At 38.5% G+C, this 13,921-nt stretch overlaps 2 protein-coding genes across 7 annotated transcripts in view; one reads left to right on the top strand and one right to left on the bottom strand.

Moving 5' to 3' along the window:
* Positions 1-13,921, top strand: part of ASTN2 (astrotactin 2) — a 7,150,955-nt gene that overhangs the window by 5,287,079 nt on the left and 1,849,955 nt on the right. The gene's annotated exons all lie outside the window — the stretch shown is intronic.
* On the bottom strand, positions 338-10,574 carry TRIM32 (tripartite motif containing 32). 2 transcript variants are annotated; one of them, XM_044057936.1, is made up of 2 exons: positions 10,509-10,574; positions 338-3,365 (listed from the first exon to the last, which is right to left on the bottom strand). In XM_044057936.1, the coding sequence occupies exons 1-2, from the start codon at positions 10,561-10,563 to the stop codon at positions 1,369-1,371; spliced, it is 2,052 nt and encodes a 683-aa protein (XP_043913871.1). In that variant the 5' UTR covers positions 10,564-10,574; the 3' UTR covers positions 338-1,368. The 2 variants fall into 2 exon arrangements, with proteins under 2 accessions (XP_043913871.1, XP_043913872.1); XM_044057937.1 differs by lacking the exon at positions 10,509-10,574 and adding an exon at positions 10,292-10,482.

Genomic DNA, 13,921 nt, shown 5'->3' on the forward strand with positions numbered 1-13,921 from the left:
AAAAGGCAGAAGATTAGAGTACCCAACTCTGTAATGACTTCCACCACCAAAGAAAACAGTGGGCTACCACTCCATGCATATGCTACAACCTGGTTTGTCAGTGGCTGGCAAACATCATGCAACAATATGAACAGAAATACAAAACTTACAGTAATGCATAATAACATGGATGCGAGGCCACTATTCAGTTTGTAAAATGACGGGGATGATAGTTAAACACTGCAGCAACACTCAGGCCATTCCAGATAAGGAAGCACAAACTTTTCAGGATCTTCTCCCTGACATTTAATTCTCAACTAAGGAAAAGTTTTAACTTTCTACAGAAACGCTTGCCACAGCAGCATCAAGTACAGATTTATTCATCAAAAATAGTAAAGTGACATATCTTGTTTGTAAAACAAAACAAAAAAAAAAACTGTTACATTACCAATGTTTGTTACATTAAAAAACAATGTTCATCTTCAAACCTTGGTTAAAATCATAGCGACTGCTGTCCGAGCTGGTACTTTGACAGCATGGGATATGTTAATGTACACGTGTGAACAGACTGTCTTCAACAAACTTGACGTATCTTCTAGTCACAGGACTTCTGATTTGATGGGAGATAGTCCAGTTTATTAGTGTAATGGCCAAAGTCACTCTGAAACAGTAAAGCACCTGCTAAACAGGTACTCTACACACAGCTGTATGTAAAATGGCAACCCTCCACAATGACTATAGGTATGTGTCCCACGTGCAACTGATAAGTGTGTGCTGGTGTCTTGTGATAGACTAGGACCCTTACAAGGACTATTTTTCATACCTTCCACTCAGGTGAATGATAGAAATAGACTCTGGCTCCCCCTTATGTCTCAGTTAGATAAAGCTGCTACGGGCAAACTAAGTAACAGATAGGTTATGGAACCCTGTTTGTGGAATATAAAATTGAAGCTAAAAGTATATATACCCCCTCATTAAATTAGGAAATAATTTCCTTCTTACATGAGTTTGTATGCTCTGTATAACTGATTTCCCAGTACTTAGGAGAGAAGAAAATTCTGAAAATCAACTAGATGTAAACACTCTACAACCCTGTAAATATACAGTGTTGTTTTGATAGTCATTGACTGCAAAGCCTGCACCAAAATATATCTGGCTGAACCAAATGAACACCTGCTGTTTTTAATTAAGTTCCTGTAAAATGCTTACATCACTTGAAAAGAATGTAGGCTTAACAGCTGCAACAGAACATTGTTTGGCTTATGGTACTGCTCAGGTTTTACTTCAGACTAAAAAAAAATTCTACATTTATATAAAATTAGAGCTCAGACATAATCCAGTTCATCTCTAATCTTGAGTCTCTGCACGCAAGATAGTCTGTTAAGTAGACTAAATATGTTGACAGGATTGAGATGGTGGTCTCCTCATATCGTAATTATACATTTTAATGCAGTGATCCCAGCAGTCTAAAACAAGCAACTGTCCTTGTAATGTAACAGCTACACTAACTGGGCATGTTAGCCCTTCATTTATTAAAACTCTATGACCACCGTCTTTGGGAAATAAGAGAATTTCTTTACGGCCACAATCAGCAACAAGAAGATCACCTCTTGGATCGACACAAAGTCCTGCAATGCATCTGAAGTCTTCATTTTCAGAGAAGAAATGGCTCAGCTGTCGTCCAAGCTGGCCATCTGGCCCTACCGAGCCAATGGAGAAACCCCCTTCAAGGTGATGCTTAGTATCTCGGTTTTCCAATCTCAGGCCTAGTCCCTGACTAAAATACACAGTTCCCTCTAAATTGCTGGCAACAAATTTAGGATGGACCGCACTACAAAGCTGACTGCAGTTTACAACTCCAGCAGTGCGATCAACAGTGAGGCACCATAACTTACCACCTTCAACATCAGTCACAGCAAACTGCCCTGAAGGCATAGCAGCAATACCCCATGGTTTAGTCAGATGACTCCGATGAAATGCTATGCAGCGTCCATCAAATGTATAAATTTTTACAGAGTTATCATAGTGGTCAGTTACTCCTATCAATCCCTGGTTGCTGATGGCTACAGAAAGTGGAACTAGAGAGGGGGGGTCTGCTCCAAATAAACCAAGAACAAAAGAGTCAATGCCACCTTGATTCCTCCTGATCTCTCTACAAAATCCTCTCTTATTAAAGATCTGAATTCTGCAATTACCCTGATCTGCAACTAAAACTTCCTCTTGTGGTGTGACACACAGGCTGACCGGAAGGCTGAAACTTCCAGGCACACTTCCTTTGCAACCGATCTTTTTAATGAAATGGCACTGCTGAACAACAGGAACAGCTATGATTGATTGCCGCCTTTTGGAAGGTGTAACTTTAGACACTGAGCTCCCTTCTGCAACTGATATTTCTGTATTCTTCCATGTATCACTGAAAAAGTGAGACTCATCAACAGAGCACTCTTTAATGTTCACATTGTATGGCTTTGTTACAAGTTGGCCAACTTCTAAAGGTTGCAATTGGTTAACTTTGACAAACTGTACCTCCTGCAGTGTTACCTGTGATGGCAGATTGCTGCTAGTCAGTTCAGGGTCTTCATCATCAATCACACTTTCTAACAAAGTAATGTCTGTTTGTTTAATTTTAGCTGTGAGATAATCACATCTTGAGATTATCTGAACTTCAGCAATACTTAACTGGTAGTCAAGTTCTTCAAGTGCCTGAGTATTTATTTTCTCAGTATCAGCCAGTGCACTCGAGAAAGATCTACGTGACTTAGCAAGTTCTTCCTGTATGCATTGCTCTTCCAGAGTGTATTCATGGAGCACAGTTTTATACTTTGATTGAAGGTCTTTTGATATGTTTTCCAATGCCGCCTTCCTTTTCTGCATGTCAGCTATCAATTTGTGGAGTTCAGCTAGTTTTTCTCCAACTGCCTTCCTGTGCAGTTCAGCTGCAGTTCTGATAGAAATAATATTATGCCCTTGCAGATGATGCCTCTCATTCCTGCAAGGTTCACACAGGACAAATGTGCATTTCTGGCAGAAGTGTCTTGGAAGTCTATTTCTGCACACTTTGCACATCATGGCACTCACTGTGGAACTAATACTTGTAGAATCAATGAATTTTAGTACAGTAAGGTTGTCAGTTAATTGGCTAGGATTGCGAAGTTTTGTTACTTTGATACAGAAAGGACATCGGACCCCATTTATGCTATCTGCTACAAGTTTCTCCAGGCACTGTCTGCAGATGGTGTGTCCACAATTCAACAGCTTCGGTCTCCTCTGATCCTCATTAAAGGTCTCCATACAAATGGGGCACTCCAGCACTTCTCGCACTACATCAGGGTCTATAGTAGGTGCAGATGCCATGGCCTTTGAAAGCCTTCCAAACCACCCTCTACCTACAAAAAGAAAAGACAAAATTATTCGGCTGCATCTTCAAAGTCAAAGACAAGCAATACAAAATTAGACATTCCATCAATAGAAGAGATACTGTGACAGTGGTTCAACATGTTTCATACAAAGGTAAAATACTGCAGCTCCTTAAAGAAGACATGGTCACATGGAAAATCTGAACAAACAGTTACCCAAAGAATGGCAATCACAGAATAAAGCTGGTACAGCAACTGGCCATGTGGCTGCTAGTACAAAAGAGAGACAGAAAGAAAACAGTGGACATCAAACCATACGCACTACAAAAGAACAACAGTAACACAATCTAAGTTAATTCATTTAGTACGTCACATATGTCTCCAGCACTGCTGTGTCTATGCACCTCATAGAACACAATGGCAAGAGGAAAGCTACTGTGACTAATGTTTAATGAGTGGGGCTAAATATGGAATTTACAGGGCTTCAAAAATAGCAGCACTGTTTTTTTTTTTACAAATACTAATGCAAAGGCTTATAAAACACCCATTACACAGAAGGCAGTACCTCAGCCAAGCAACTTACAGATCTCCTATCTGGTACGGTGTTTCAATTGGCTGTGGTCATATTCCGGAATTACTTATTCCTAAAATTATGATGATAATCCTTCTTGAAAAAGGTTTGAATTTCAGAAACACTTCAAACTTCATCAGAACATGAAATCTGTAAATCTAACGTTTTATGGCTTTTACTAATGGAATCCATCTCTTCCTCATGTTCAAGTTAAACAATGAAAGTCTAGCCTTTTTTTCAAGAAGATGATCATTACTCCTTGGCTAAGACTTTCCCTATATAAGTACAAGTCTTTAAATATTATTATTTTTCTAGGATATATACTTCTGCAATTTTTACAGACCAAAATGGTAAAGGGTCAAAATACTCTTTTTCAAGAGGCTTCTATCATTGACACTTATGATAGAGTCGCAAAATCCTTAGCCAGTCTATTTTTTAACAAAGCCAAGTCTAAGTCATTCTTGGGGGGAAAAAAGGTAACTCCTCACTACTTTTGCATACCACTATGGACCAGGCAATAGCAGTGAATCATCTGCATATACGAATATCAGACAAGGTGCATTAGCAACACTGGTGCAGTGATTCTGAATTACCTGTAAACCACAAAACAGTTGTGAAATAAGAAGATTTAACAGGTAGCTTCTTCCTTTTTTTTTTTTTTTAAATAATAGGAACATGGCAAAAAATTATTTATAACCCACTCCTAGATGTCCTACATCCAGTGAATGAAGACAGTAAAACATTACAAATACCCTTTTACTTAACACCTTATAATTAAAACCTATCATAGACAATGTGGCCATCCAAAGACTCCAATTAAATTTTGGCCTGTGCATTTCAAATTTACCGGTGTTAACTTTTTTTTTTTTTTTTTTTTTTAGTAGTAATTCTCCTCTCTACAGTCAAAACATAAGAAAATTATCAGTATCAAAGCCCCCAATCCACTAAATGAAAAAATTCCAAAGACATGCATCTGGAGCATTTCTCCCTGGGCCTCCGCTGAAAACAGGCTCTGTGGAACCTAGTCGGACTTTCCCGGACAACAAATGATAAATAAAAATAAATAAAAAATAAATGCTTCACTCAGCCCAATCCAAGGCTTTTCACTTTTTTATGAGGAAACCAAGTACAAATCTGTAAGTTGAGTCTATCAACATAAGCAGGGAAGAAGAATGCAGAGAGGACCAGACTGGTCAGTGCATGGAATTAAAAAAGTCACTAGACACCTGCAACAGCTGGGGAGGCCATAGAATTACCTCACGAAGAGGATCCTAGGCATTAAACACATGTCCTACACATGGACAGAATCAAATGACTGCAGCTAATTTCCTGTCTCATATCGCCTCCTTAAAGACTATCTTTGCTTGACTTACAAAGCCATGTCTGACCCAGCTCTGTTAGAAATGCTACATCTAAAGAAATCCCAATCCCTCTGCACCACATGCTCCAGAGACCTCAACCTCATTACCACAATCAACAGAACATGCTGGAGGGACAGGTTCCTCACCCAGAGACTGCCCATGCTTTAGTATTTCCTATACATGTCAAGCAGAGCACCTTGCTGCCCCTCTTCAAGAGAAATCTTGATGAGTGGATGGGAAATAGAAAGTTCACCCCAGGGATTACTCCAGTGGCTCTACTGGATAGAGGCACTGGGAACTAATGTAGGGTGGCACGATACCAAGGCACTTCTTTGGGCTAGGCTTGTAAAGTCTCCAGGGCCATTAGCCTAGTACACACCTATGAACCTATATATAACACATGCCAAAGAACAAACCCTTTCAAGAATGCATGCTGGTGACAAAGGCTTTTCAGCCACTAGGATAGCAAGGCAAGGGGTAATACTATGATGGAGAGGAAATCAGATTTACTGACGTGTGCTCTGATGCTGGATATAATAATAATAATAATAATAATGGTTATGTACACTGTACTAGTTTCTTGTTAATTATGGATTTGCTGAAAATTTCTGTGATTAATGTAATCTTTTACTAGTTAGGGCAACATCAAGTATACAAACAATCCTGTCTTTCATGTGGCCATTTGTTAAGATTAACAAAAAATTATTTGAAAAAGCTTTCTACTTTTCCAGATTTTAAACAACATTAAAAACCCAATTCTCACACACTTTAAAATAACTTAAAAGAGCTTGTTAATGAGAAAAAAAGCATCATAGCAACTGCTGTATAACTGAAAAACTGGGAATATCTGTTCATAATACAGGCATACTGCACATCTCTGTATAGTTATCTAACATTCAAAGGAAAGGCAGCAGCACCAACACCTCAGACAGGGTTACCAGAAATCAGAAATTGAATCACACTTCTTTGACAGAAACTTTTCTTCAATCAAGTGACACTATTCTATATACTTTACTCCCTAAACTTCTGAAAGCATAAGATACTTTCATCCCAACAGCCCATATTTTGTTTTATCATCTCCTTATCAATAAATGGAGTAAACAGGAATGCCCCAAGAGGCTTGTCCTTTGACACCTGCTGTTCTCAGTGTTCACCATCAAATAACAAACCAATAACATACAAATTAAAGGGCACTAAAAAAGCAGAAGGTCCCCCATAGAAATAAACATAAGTATTAAACAATATTACAATCAGTGAGGAACACAGTGCATCTGAAAGAACAGAGATGCAACAACTAACATTGTGCAATTCTATCAAAGATACACACATTAGCCAGCATCTTTGAAACATGCATTTTTTTCAGTTTTACACGTGTTAAAGTTTTTTAAGTGAGAAATTCTGCAATTCTTTTAATTGATTCTTAAATTATAGGAAGATTCTCATGCTACTACTCTTCCCATTGGTGAGCTGTAATCATCATTTGTAGGTAAGGGAGTTAAGGAGATAAGAAATCCTGGAATGAGAGAGAAACATGCAACTGGCAGTTTGAGTAAAGAAAAACTAACTTTAGAAAAACAATTTCTTATTAACATGGTGCTTTCACCATTATATCTCTCAATGTAAAAATGTTGAACTATGTCAAAAATAATGGTGGGACAATGATCCAGATTTTACATACTGCTCTTGTAAACTTAGAAGATTTCTAGTTAAACAGGTTTTTCCATTTGCATATACTTTCTGAAAGATCTGAATCTCACATTACAACTGCCATTTAGTGACCCCTGTCCTCAGCGTCATCTTACTAGAAAACCACAAACTTTAAGAAAAACCGACCAAAACTACGAGGCAAAAATCTCTATATTTTGCAAAATTCTGGACAGTTTCGAGGCATGACATCATTAAATGTGTTAACATTCAATGGGAGGTGTTCCACCTTCCAAACGAAGCTGACGTTTTTCAAGGAAAGGAATCCCTGCAGTTGCACTTAGCATGGTACCCTATATATTAACTTAAGTAATATGGGACTGTGAGTTCGGTCTTTCAAGATATTATGATAGGGATTCTCAGCTCCAGGAAAATTTCAGGGGTCCATCCTTAGCAAAATAAAATGCAAAAATAATACACGTTTCATTAAAAAAATGGGTACTTTTCCGTTAAACACCTACCACGCTGTTTCTCTTTTTGTTTGTTCAATGCTGTACAATATACTGTTGGAACGATCTTCTAACTTGAAAATATTTATGTATAGTATTTCTGAAAAAAGCAGGAACTGCCTAAATGGTGGTAAGATTGAATGAAAAGAAGTTGAAAAAGATCAAAAACGAGCTACCTTGCTGGAATCTGGAGAACCTTTGTGTGCATTTATCAAGAAGCCATTTACTTCACTTTCCTTAACATTCCTAATAAACTAAACACAAAGGGAGAAAGACCATGGGATTCAAAGTGCTGTGTGAAACACTTAATATATGAAACCGGCAAGCGTGGCATTCTTGATAACACTTGCTCCCAACAAGAAAACAATGCGTATGTATAAGAAGCCCATAAAACACAAAATGATGGTTCTGTGTTTCCTTACCATAAACATTTCCATTGCTGAAAAATTCAAAAGGGAACATTTCTAACATACCTGAAAAAACACGAATAACTTTTTTGGAATGGGGGGCTCCTATGCTTACAATGCAATAGATTAAACTGCATTTGATAGATGATAAAAATAAACATCTTTCTTCCCCTACTTGCATAAAAACATAAGATACTATCAGGTCAGACAAAGTATACATAAATATAATACTGGCGGGCATGTACTCTGTTCAAAATGCACGTCTGTGTAAAAATAAAGGCGAGACACGCCGATCTGGCAGCGAAACTGCGTGGTAGGGGTTTAACGGAAAAATACCAAAACTGCATAATTTGGTATTGTATGTGGTAAGGAGGCTATGTCTGACTTCAAGGGTTTGTTGCCTACACTTTATTAAGAACAAGATCAACACACTTCATATTACACTGCTTGGGAAGATATACTAAAACAAAACGATTTAAATATTTCTGTAATTAAATTAAAAAAATATATATATATATATAGATATATATATATATATATATATATATATAAACTATCAAACGAGAGAAACACGACTACATAAAACAATAAAAACCTTGATCAGAAGAAATCAGACTGTAGACTAAAAATTAAGTGTTTTCATTTGTTTACTATTTTAAAACGTGAACTTCATCAGAAACTGTAGACAGTGCAAACGTTACTGTAGTTTTAAACTTCCACATGTTGTTTGCACTGTCTAGAGTGTACATTTAAATGAAGTTTCTGATGAAGTTTGCGTTTTAAAACAGTAAAAGAACGAAAGCACAATTTTTAGTCTACGGTCTGATTTCTTCTGATCCAAGGTTTTTATTACTTTATATATAAACAGGAATCAGAGGGTGATAGCCACTCAGTTCAGTAATGTAAATCATTCTGGTTATATATTAAATATGTTTGCTTCAGTTATGCATGAAATTACATTTTAATGTTTTCTGTGCATCCCAGCACAAATGACAGAATGTACTGGTATCAATCACCTGATGGCATACCAGTCAATATACCCACATCCCAAATAAATTATGGATGTAATGCTCAATCCACCAGGGGTTGCTACATTCAGTCATAAGTTAACTCCTGCCTTACTGTCATTTCTGAAAAGGCTACTGACCCTATGCTCAACTGCTCTGCTCTTTCATTGCTGACACACACTTTCCCATTCACAGCTGACAAGGTTTTCTCTGCTTAGGCTCTCCACAGACAATTCGCTATTCCATAGCTGCATCTCACCAATAGCATTTTTAGGCAGCACCCTAAACGGTGATTCTGCTGTGTAGAAACCCCCTCCCTACTGCTGCGCCATAGCAATCCCTGCCCACATCGCTAAAAGCCAAGCCCACGGGTGTGCCGGAAATGTTAGGGAGTCACCCACAATACCTTTCTAGGGTTACCACCTGTCCCACTTTGCGAGGGACAGTCCCTCTTTGGGCAGTTGTGTCCTGCAAAAATATTGTAAGAATGGCAACTGTCCTGAAATATCAGGGCAAAATTATTTCCTATATTTTATTTAATAGTTGCATAAAACAGTAATTCTGTATCTGAAACACCTAAATGTTATAAGAAACAGAATAAGCAACTAAAATGTTGCAAGAATAAGCTTTTATTTAGGCAAACAAGTGAAGTTCTGCCCCTTGTACTGGCCGTGGGTATGTTTTTGGCCTGCAAAATCTGATGTTTGTACCACAACTGCCCCACTTTGGCCATCTGAAAAGGTGGCAACCCTATTAACCTTTCACAAAGCAACAACTCTCCTGCTACTCTAAACTTGACCATAGGTGAATGTTTGGTATGGAAAAACAGAACTGGTGGGATAGACTCCCGGTAGTGTAAACGTGGCTGCATATGATTGTCACTGTTGAAGTGACACCCAACCCCATGTGGAAGAATGGGAAAAGGGTTGTGAATGGGGTGGACTGTATGAGGCATATTTGGCCGGTGATTTACAGACAGTTCTCAACTTTTTTTCTCAAAATCCGAGGATAAGGCTAAAATATGTGACACTACTATTTAAAGCCTGTCGTTCATTTTGGGATAATCATTTTCTCATAATGCCTATCATTAAAACAGAAAAACACTAATACTTGTAACAACTGAAATTAAGGGGGGGGGGGGGTAACTACACCACACAATACCTAACATTTATGTAGCATTCTTTAAAATAATGATCTGAATGTTTACTTGAACCCACGTACCATCTCTCACAACAGAATGATTTTGTAAAGTACTGCAGCCGATACTTTACATGCATAGTTAAGAACGGACACCCTGGAGAATCTGCAATATATTTGGAAATCAAGGCTTGGGTGCTCATTATAGAAAGTAAACATCGTCAGTGTCTAAAAATGCATTCTATACAAATAGAAAATTAGCACGGACAGAGCACGGAGCCTACATTGCTAAATACGTGATTAAAAATTAATTTGCATACCGACTGAATTCCACCTTACGTTACTTATCAAAGATAACCACCACGCTGGCCCTGTTTACAGCAGAGGGCGGGTAACCAAAAACACCGCAGTTCGTTACACTATCACGAATAGTACATAAACAGCTAGAACTTTTGCCTCTGATAAAGGACGCACAATTGCTTGCTACAAAACACTGCTTCATGGGTCCAGGAAAGACTGAAACTGCAACTACCTTACCTGACTGCCAACTATCCCCTCTACTGTACAACGTCACAGCTAACAATTCTAACATTCTCACACGTGGCATGACGTCACCTCGTACTTCCCAAACCCCGATTACTTAAGGTGACAGGACGCTTTTTGTTAAATCCAGAGCTCAACGAGTTTAATGTGTCCTGCTGTTGATAAACATTGCTTTATCTCCGGCACATTCAATTCTGTGTTGGTATTCATTTTCTGTAGGTGAATGTTTTACGGCCGAATGTAAGTTTAAAACGGAATAATGACGTGGATTTCTTGGATATTGAAGGGATTATTAAATTTGTGCTGCTTTTCTTAACACTTTTCCTCTACTGTTTTGAACAGAGCTATTGTGAAGCAGCCATAGGGGGCGGGGATAGATGTTAATGCAAAGCAGCAGAAACAAGTGCCCTTTGACCTAGTATTTGTATGGAGTATGGACTACAAAACAGCAAAATGGCACTAGATAACTTAGTTATCCAGTTGCATAGCTCTCAGCCAATCGAGGACAAAGTTGAACAGAATCAGGGACTCTCTGCAAACATTAGCAGCTTAACTCTCAACCTTCCATCTCTCATAGTCTGGATTAAATCACAAATGGGCAAAGGGTGAAACGCTTAATGACAGCGTTGTTCTCAAAATCATGGACAAATCCAGACATAATCTGAACATTTTTAAAACATTTATTGATATTAACCAGAGACTTTGATAGAATAAGAAATGTGAATGCATATCTATTTTTTGAAGCAAAATAAGTCTATAATTTTAATTGCTGTCATTAAGTGTAATTCACCACCTTTTCTCCAAATTTTTCAGTTTTTAAGAGGCACAGAGCTAAAGTACGAGTCAACGTCAGAGACAGTTGAGAGTATATAACTCCAACCTGGAAGCTCACAGGATGGTTAAATGTGTTACATTATACTTTTAAAGAAGTTATTTTGATAAATTAGTATGATTCAGTATTGGTTACCACAGATAACAGTTGAAAAAGTTCTTAAAACTGAATGTGTGACATACTCTTTCAATGTGGAGCAACCAGGAACATGGACATTTTAAGACAAAATGAGGAACGTTGCTGGTAATGAGGTATACTTGATAGGCATGATTAGCAGTGGCAGATCCAGAACAGAAACAATGAGGGGGGCTGCTGCTTGAATATCAGTAGTCATTCAGTAGTATATATAGACCCACTTTGTGATACACTCATCCATTTAGTTTCCTTTCATGTTGTGCACATTTAGAAATGTCTCACGCAATAGATTGCAATACAGAGCAGGTTGTCATCCCACCTACCACAACTCCTACTAATGAACACACAGCATACACATAGACAAACATATGCATAGGTGCTCAAAAATCTACCTAAACACTAGACACCTCCAAAACACATAACTTAATAAACCAAACATAACACCCAAAACACGTAATGATACAAACACAAGTGTCTCGCCATCAAAGCCTGCAAGGTAAAGCACATTCACTCCAAATATCTTAGCCTTAGGAGACTCTCTAGTGAGACACACAGACGTACCCCTCAACAGGCTGAACATGGAGAAAGTCACAGTCAGCTGTCTTTCTGGTGCCAGGATCCATCAGATCACGCAGGCATTCATGTTTCTCAACAAGCACCATTATGATTCCGTCATAGTGCACTTCGGTGTGAATGACTTGAGATGCAACTCCCTGGACTACATGAGGAGAGACATGATTGAGCTCTCTGGTTATTTGTCACAGGCAGGTATGTCCCTAGCCTTGAGCAGCATATTACCCTCGCCTACGATGATATCACAATATAAACAGAAAATCATTGACTTCAATAATTGACTTAGTTCTGGTGTCATTCTAAGAGGATCCAGATTGTGTCAGCCGTGGATGACATGATCGATAGACCTCAGTGTATTGCCAGAGATGGTCTTCATCTGTTACCACTGGGAGTTTTGACTATTGACAAAGAGTCTTGCCTTTTTAAGGCAGTGTCACAAGGACAAAATTGCTGACGTAAAATTTCATCAAAAAACAGTCTCAAGGTTATCCTGCTAAATGCTAGGAGCTTAGCATGAAACTGCACTCACACTGGAAGCTGTCTTCACCTTGGAAGACACTGACATCTGTGCAGTCACTGAGACCTGGATCAAGGCAGTGAAGAGCACTCCAGCCATACTGGGTTACACCTCCTACCACACGTTCAGACCACAAATGGAAAGTGTGAAAACTAAAGGAGGTGGTGCATCAATATTCATTAAAGATAAATCCACCTCCAGATTGGTTAACCAGCATGATTCCCTGGAAACACTTCAGATGCAGCTAACTGTTGGTAGGACACCTATTCAAACCATTGCCAGATACAGGACCCCTCCATGAATCAAGACACTCATATTGCCTACATGGATCTGCTGGAAACCATCAAGATCCATCTGAACACCATGGTTTTGAGTGATTTTAATTACCTATCCATTGACTGCCCAAAGTTTCCTTATGTTCATAAATTCCAATGCCCTGGACCAGCTGGTGGACACCCCAACTAGGATCTGGTGTTTACCAGTATGGGGGACCCCGCTGTAGCACCCCCAGTGTTAGGTCTTCCATTGTCAGATCTGACCACAAATCAGTCGCATTTGAAGTAACTGTCACACCGGACCCCCCTAGCAACAACTAAACTAAAAAACTTCTCCAAAGCAGATTATATCTTTCTAAGGGTTGGTATAAATAGCTTCACTGCATATCCCCCCTCAGATGTAACTGGCAACTATGCAGAGTCTTACACCAATGCTTTTTACATACACCTGTATAACCACATTGACATGGCTGTACCTGATAAGACCAAGACAAGCTCTTCAAGGAAGAGCAAACCTGCTTGATGGACAACTGCCATTAACAGGCTTTACAATAAGTGGACGGAATTGTCCAAAAGTAAGAAGGAGCATGCCCTAAACTGGAAGCACTCCCTACTCAGCTTAAGCAAGCAAATAAGACTTCTTGTGATGCCCTCCAAAGCAAACTATGAATCCAAATTAGCATCCTCAACTAAGGACAATCATAAGGTTTTCTTTATTTAAATTCATAGCCTAAACTCTCAACCTCTTAGAGTAAGAAATCTAGACAAAGCTATAAATAAAAGTGGGACAAAGGCCCAAAAATAGGGACAATTTTTAAATATTGCTCTTTCAAACTTAGAAAGTTAATAGAATAACAGGTTTAGCAGTAGTATGAATTTTCTGAAGGGTATGAAGTGTGAAACTCAAATGTCTGTCATTATTTTTGAAATTCAATCTTTAATGATTTACCATTAATATGCCAGAAAAACAGAATTTTATGAAAAACGGGCCAAAAAATATGAGGCCAAAATCTAGACATTCTGCGAAAATCTGTACAGTTGAGAGGTATGCTAAAAGGGAAGACCCAAAGTTGCA

This window comes from Protopterus annectens, chromosome 16.part0 (genome assembly GCF_019279795.1).
Source record: "Protopterus annectens isolate FY-2018-M chromosome 16.part0, PAN1.0, whole genome shotgun sequence".
NCBI lineage: Eukaryota > Metazoa > Chordata > Ceratodontiformes > Protopteridae > Protopterus > Protopterus annectens.